This window comes from Arachis ipaensis, chromosome B06 (assembly GCF_000816755.2).
Source record: "Arachis ipaensis cultivar K30076 chromosome B06, Araip1.1, whole genome shotgun sequence".
Lineage (NCBI taxonomy): Eukaryota > Viridiplantae > Streptophyta > Magnoliopsida > Fabales > Fabaceae > Arachis > Arachis ipaensis.
The window spans coordinates 5,664,341-5,671,911 of NC_029790.2; the positions used below are offsets into that span (position 1 = coordinate 5,664,341).

The 7,571-nt window shown below is 32.2% G+C and overlaps 1 protein-coding gene across 1 annotated transcript; it reads right to left on the reverse strand.

Annotated features, from left to right (window-relative positions):
* LOC107646304 (protein STRICTOSIDINE SYNTHASE-LIKE 2-like) lies at nt 4,704–7,570 on the reverse strand (the record flags this gene model as incomplete). The annotated part of the gene is made up of 3 exons (XM_016350496.2): nt 4,704–5,564; nt 5,754–6,035; nt 7,341–7,570. Coding segments are annotated over 3 exons (1,083 nt in total), but the record flags the coding sequence as incomplete, so codon positions are not given.

The following is a 7,571-nucleotide window of genomic DNA, read 5'->3' on the forward strand; positions in this document are numbered from 1 at the left end:
AAACAATATAAATAAATATTATATTCAAAATGTATCCGGTATACAAGTATACAGATACAATAGCTCAAAAAAGTATTCCGTTGATAGTTAAATTTTCACGATATTTGAAGGAGCATATGGTTAAGGAGTCTTCAAAATCATCGAAGGGAAAGCAAGTGGGGTCCCTAATAAGAAGAATACATGAAATGGCATCTGATTCATTTGTTGTTCCTCAAAGCCCTCAACCTCAAAGACACGTTAAGGCCACCAACGTCTTTTTCTTGGACACGTGTTGTTAATTTTGTTTTTCTTAAGGAATATATTATATTCTCTATCACATAAATTTATGTGTCAGCAACTTGGTGTTTTTTCTTCATGAATTGAAAGGAAAGCAATGATTGTTTATGGGGCGAGAGTAACGCTTCAAACATGTAAGGCAATTTATGAGAGTATGGCATGTATGAGGATTGGAATGTTTTATTGTGCATCAGATAGAGCCTTAACTTTTACAATAATTATTTTATCCAGTTTTCTTGATATGTACAATGGATATAATATAAATTTCTTTCTTTCTATATGCTTTTATCAATTTTTAAAAAGACTATATAAAGTTTTATTGGTATGTTGTGATATAAATAATAAAGATTCTTCATGCAATGCTCAATTCAAAAGCTGGGTTGAAATGGTAGAAGTGTTGTGGAAGTTTGATTACACTAGCTTGGTAGTGGCACTGTCGCACTGAACTGAAAAGAGAAAAAAGAACCAATAACCATATTTCTTCACATAATGGACCACAAAAAGAAAGAAAGCACTGTGTAATGTTTATAGATAGCTGGGGCGTGGGATGTGAAAATATTTTGTGGTTATTCCGTTTTCGTCCACAAAAACTTGAATGGTGGGCCCTTTGAACACAAACCCAGGAGGGCCCAACAAATCTGAATCACAATTATTTTGGCTACTAAAATGTTTATCGATTTTGCATATCATATTTTTGAACACAAATTAGTGGGACTACTTTTGCCGCGTTATTATGTGTATAATTACACCCACCCCCCTCCCTTTTTTTTAAGATAAAAAATATCATTCATGGTTAGGGTTGTCAAAATGAGTTGCGGACGCATGAGTTAATTTGCTCGTAAAAAGAGACGAGTCCAGTCAGTAAAAAGATGACTACGACTCTATCATGAAACCACTCATCTCAAAAGTTTAAGCTTATAGGAGAAAGTTTTTGATATCATATCATGAAATCACTCATTCCAAAAACTTAAGTTGATAGAAGAAAATAACATTAATAGTTATATCTCTAACAGACTCATTTAAAAATAGACTATTTTGATTTTATTCGAATAATTTACTAATTAAGTGAATTCGAATAAAACGAATAGGTATTGATCCATTTGATTTTTTTTTTTAAACATATTAACCCTAAAATCAATTCAAACACATTAGGTTCCCAAGTTTAGTCCCAACTCTTCCCTTTTGGACAAGACTTGTAATTGTAATACCAATTTGTTAAACCCTGTTAATTTAGTTTTAAATATATAAACCTATGATAAAATTTGTTAACTTATATGGATATCAAATAAAAACTACTTTAGTACTTAGCATATCACGTTATTACCATTATGGAATATGGATCATATATATTTATTTGTCAACACCATAAAAGAACACACATTAATTAAATGATCATTTATTAATTCATCTACTTCTTTTATTATTTAGATTATTGTGCCTTGGTCTGTCTTTATTTGTTCGATTTCAAATGTGCCTTGAAAATACAGGAACTTCTGTGGCTTAAATAGGCCATTGACTATAACACCAAAAATATATGTGGTGGTGGAAGGTCTACCTCTTGGCGCACCAACAGAAACGGTGGCGCTAAAAATCAAACTTAATTCAGATAATGATAGTGATTTGGATTAAGCTCATGACTACTACATTTTGCTTAGCCTTTCAACGAGTAGAGAGTTCACCATGAAGCTTGTAGGATTTACTTATGTTAGATCTCATAATTTTTACATTCTTTTGGCATTCAATGATTTAACTTTGGTATTTAAAAATAGATTTGGATTCTCTAAAGTTTGAATTTCATTTTAGAGAGTAAAGTGTGATCTTCTACCCTTGAATAGTTTCTCTTTCATATTTATTCTTGGTCTTACCTATAAAATAAATGGTGAGAGATCACACTTTACTCTCTAAAGTGAAATTCAAATTTTAGAGGATGTGAACCCTTTAAAAAGTACGAAGATACTTAAGAGAATTACTTAAAAATTTATATATATGGTGACATGTTTTTTTTTTTGGTCAATTTAGACTTTTTTTTTGGCCTTTGGTCAATTTAGACTCGTGAGGATCGTTTTTGGTTATAAATGGGGAAAAGCCCAAAAGACTGTTGAGCAAGTTTTTGTTTACAAAATGAAGAAAAGCCCAAAATACTGGAGAGAATTAATTTGTATTTATTTTTGGACATTGAGTGAGTTAACTGATTGACTCTTTTTAGTTTTTATAGTACCAAATCCTATGTTGTCCATCCAATGTTGGCGTGAGAGTTTTCCTATGTAATTGGTCCTTGGATTCTTATTCATTAATAATCCATCACAATTCAGCCCAAGATAAGGTAAATCTGTTCTAACTCTTAAATAAAGTGATTAATTGAACTAATTGGGTTCGTGTAGCAGTGAGCTCATTTATTTACTTTTTAAGTTTTGAATGTTTAAATTTTACTTTAGCAATTTATTAACTAATAATAAGCCTATAAATAAACATCAAATCTACAATAGATTAATTTTTAATATGCAAAATAAGAGAATATCGTAAAAAAAAAAGTGATTAATTATCTTAAAAAGATATTTAATTCTTCCTGTGTACAAGAAATAAGTATTTACTAATAGATGTTGTTGTCATGTTTACGCCTTTAACAATTTATTTGACATCAAATAACTTGTAAATATTAATGTCATACCCAATGACGGAGCTTGAACAAAATTATTAGGGGAGCAAAAAGTTTAAGATAAAATTACATAATATTATTTATATTAATTATTTTTAAGTTTGTTATTAGGATGACAAAAAAAATAGATAAAAGGTTATCCAATTTATTAAAGACTTACAAATTTTCTATTAGTTTATACGAATACAATTAAACTGTGGGCGCGCTACACATCATGTAACCATATAATCAAGTTGGCCTAAGTCCAAATAGAGCACATTAATGACGAGTGAAAATACGTGCTGGAAAACTCTCGTAACTTCACGCTTATTATGAAAAAACGTTACTTCTTCCCCAGTACAAAACCGCTCATTCTCTTCGAATCTCTCTTAAAATCACTCAAACTTCAGTCACGTTTTTTGCGAAAACCACAACTGGAGAAGAATCGCGGGAAGATTTGGCAAGGAACAACCAGAAACGAACAAAAACAGCAACAAAGATTCGCCTTTCTCCTCCTCCTCATTCTCCTCCTTCTTTTTCGCGTTCCTTCTTCTTCACCTGTTTTCTCTTTATCTTTTTTCTTTTGTTGTTATTGCTACTGTATTTTTTTTTTGCCTTTTTCTCTTTCTCTCTCTCTGGTGAAGAAGCAGTAGAAGGTGAGGAGGAAGAGTTTTAAATTGTGCAGAACAGAAATGAACCGAAATGGCCAACTCCACTGAACCGAACATCATTCATGTGCTGAATAAAACGTCATAAACATTTAATCATCAAAGAAAAATATTTTTACATGCACAAGGACTCAATTAAATACACTGACAATCAAGTAAATCAAAATGAGCAACTCCACTAAACTAAACAACATTTATGTGCTGAATAAAACGTCATAAACATTCAATCATCAAAAATAGCATTTTTCCATGCAAAAGAAGTCAACTGAACACATAACAATCAGGTGAACCGAAATAACCAACACCATTGAACCGAACAACAATCATGTGTTGAATAAAACGTGATAAACATTCAATCAGTAAGAAAAATATTTCTGCATGCACAAGGACTCAACTGAATACATTAACAATCAAGTGAATCAAAATGAGCAACTCCACTTAACCGAGCAAAATGTTGGTGTTGTTGGTGAAAAAGTAGAAGCAGAAGCAGAAGCAGAATAAGAACCTATGTGCACGAATTTGAAAGAAGGAGGAGGAGGAAGAGGAGGAGAAATACTATTCTTGTTCCATGAGCATTGTTCGGTTCGGTGGCCTCCTTTTACTTTATTCAGTATTTAAGATTATTGTGATAGCATGTAGCAATCATTTCCTAGCTGTCTCAACGTAATAGTCTCATTCGACTGATTTGAAGTTGAATTATTCATTGTTTTCATTCAGAAGTGTAGATCGAAGTAGAAAACGAAGAAGAAGAAAAACGACGGAGCTTATTACATTGAATTCAATGCAGATCAATAATGAAGAATGCGAGCAGAGAAGAAAAATGCGAACAGAGGAATTTGGTTGAAGAACGAAAACGCGAGAAGAGAACAAAATTTACGTTATATGAGGTGCGTGTATAATAAACGCGTAAGGGGGTTGGAGAGGCGCGTCTGATTGAAGTTACTTGAATAGCTTGGATGAAAAAATTATATGGACGTAGACATTTTCTGTTATATTTAATTAGTTCTTTTTCATCAAAGTGATGGGTAATAATTAGATTATGTTAGTATTAAATATGAATTTATTAAGTTGTTAAGTCCATTCCAGCATTTTCCTGGTAAAACATGAGAATTGAGCACAAGTAATTGTTGCTGGAAGAACATAATACTAACTAATTAATTGAATTAGTTTCACTTTTTATCTACATGTTACTAATGCTTTTATAAAATATTTGGGGGCCATGGCCGTCATTGTCCAAGAGAAATATAGATTCTTTGTTTACAAAGAAGATTCCAATGTCATAATAACTTGGACTTTTTTGAGTCACTTTGAACTTCAGAGTTCCCTGCATATGACTTGTTCTCACTTTCTTTTCCTATATAATAATACTTGTCAGCAAGATTCAATGTAAAAGAACAAAATCTTATATCCCTTTTCACTTTACTATCCTTTTGTACTTTCCAGCAAAGGGTGTATCTATGGAACCCACCCATAAGACCCCATCTTTTTCCTCCACCTCACTAATAGAATTCCCAACCAAACCTTCAACAACTTCCAACACATCACCCTCCTCACTTAGCCTAATTACAATTCCACTACTCCCTTTCAACTTAGCCAAATATGAATATATCCTTGTAATGTCCAAAGGAACCTTAACTAGTACTTTTCCAATCCAATCATATGACAGAATCCATTCTATAAGTCTCTGCCTTCTTGAGTGAATTCCAACCCAGAATCCCCCTCTTGGACTACGTTTGATGTTGTCTGGGAAACTTGGAAGATCTGCAAAGTGTTCCAATGTTCCAGCCTTTGGTGTGCTTAGCCAATACTTGAGTACTCTGCAGTTTGTAGTCTCTACTATTAAAATATAGTCACCATCTTTGCTTAATGCTACACCATTTGCAAATGCCAGATTGTTTAGGACAAGTGTTAATTCTTTGCTTTGTGGGTCATATTTCATTAGCCTACCTGTTCTGTCCTTGCTTAGTATCAAAGATACATAATTCCTGCAATTTTGTTAGCATGTCACTCTCATAATATATTAGGATCAATTAATTTTCATTACAATTATTATATAGAATATTATGTCTTTATTATTACGATTTTTTTAGCATTCCAGTTTAATCTCTTGTTTGTAACTGTCACAAACATCGATAAACTTTTGAATACTAGTAAATGTGGTAAGTTAGTGTTACCTTCTATGGTATATTGAACTGCTGGTAGTGAAGTAGACTAGTCCAGTTGTTTGATCAATATCCAAACTGTTGGTGAAGGTGGAAGTGATGAGTGAAGAGGCAGCGCCACCATGAGGCCCAACAACAAGGAGACCCTTGTATGCATCAGCAACATAAAGCTCACCGGTGTGGTTGCTGAAGCATAAACCAAGTGGCCTCCCACAAATGTGTTCTTTCTTCTTCTGCTCCTCAATTGATCCTCCACACTCCTCGGATTCAGATTCTTCATCATCATCTTTGCCCCTTATAGTAAATTTTAAATAAAAAATAAGTTATATAAAAAGCACACGTTTCAATGTTAATTCTAAATGTTGTGTATAGTATGAGTGAGGAGAATGAAGTGAGTGATAAGGTTGTTGCAACATGCAGTTGCGGAGTTATTAACGGTAACAGTAACGGCCATGCATGTCCCAAGTTTAATAAGCAAAGAATAGGCAAGAAAGTGAAAGCTAACAAATCTAATAATTTAAGGAAAGAGAAAACACTCTCCATCCCTTTCTTCGTTTGCAACCAACAAAACATCTCAAGTCTCAAGTCTCAAGTCTCAACTGCATCACCATAGCTTAATTGCGTATCTTATCTATAACTTAATTGCGTCTTGGTATGCGCATCATACTTAGCTTCCTCATACCACACGTCAACTTAGCCTAAAGTTTTCCTTCAGGGGAAACCAATGCGCCACGTATTTCCTTTCACTTACATGATTAAGGCTAACCATACTTTTAGAAACAAAAATATTATTATATCTAAAATCAATTACTAAAATTAATTATTTATATATTTATATATAAATATATATAATTTAATTTATTTTTACGTATATTTATATTTCAGTATTTTACATTAATGAGTAAAAAATTATTACTACTTTAATTAATTTCTCACACTGTCAAACTGACCCTAACATATTTACTTGAGATTAATTATTATTAAGAAGCAAGTAAAAATTAGAAAAATTCAATAATATACGAGTTGTGCCGCTAGAAAATCAACTAAAAAGATAGTCAATTAAAGCTAATTAATTAAAAAACAAAAAATTTGTTATAAAAAAATAATTTTTTACTATTTTAATTTTTAAATATTACTAATTAATTACTAGTCCAAAATAATAAATTTTATTAGCCCCTCTTTGTAAAAAAGTTCTTTTTTATATATTACATTATTACATTTGCATACTAATAAAAGTAATTACTTGTCATAAGGATTTTATACTATGAGCGATCATTAAAATTAAACTAAAAAAGAAAAAAAAATTCAAAACAGCCTGTGACGATTACAAACGATTACTTTAAAAGACAACGACATTTTTAATAAAAAAAATTCTAATTCAAGCATTGACAATTATTTCAAAAAGACAATGAGACTATCAAAAAAAAGTTAATGTTATTTTTTTGGCACTAGAACTAATTAATCCAAAAAAAATCAAAAATCAAATTGGATGTTTTTTTTTTTTCTTAAAACCTCGTTGTCCTTTCGAGATAATTATTACTCGCTAAAAAAATAAAATAAAAATTATAGAGCATAAAGAATTGTTGATGGCATTTGTACCTGGTGGGAGAAAAGGTGAGGGCAAAGTTGAGCCAGCGGTTAAGAGTAGGGTCCCATTTGATTATTCTACCATCGGAGACGCCGGTGTAAGGGCCACCACCGCGAGGGTCGAAGGCAAAACTCTCCGGTCCCACTGCGTTTTCAATGGGAATGGCCTCGTACTCATCATCATCAACCCCGCCTTTCAACCTCGAACCACACAAGTAAGCTACCAGAACAACTGCCACCGTC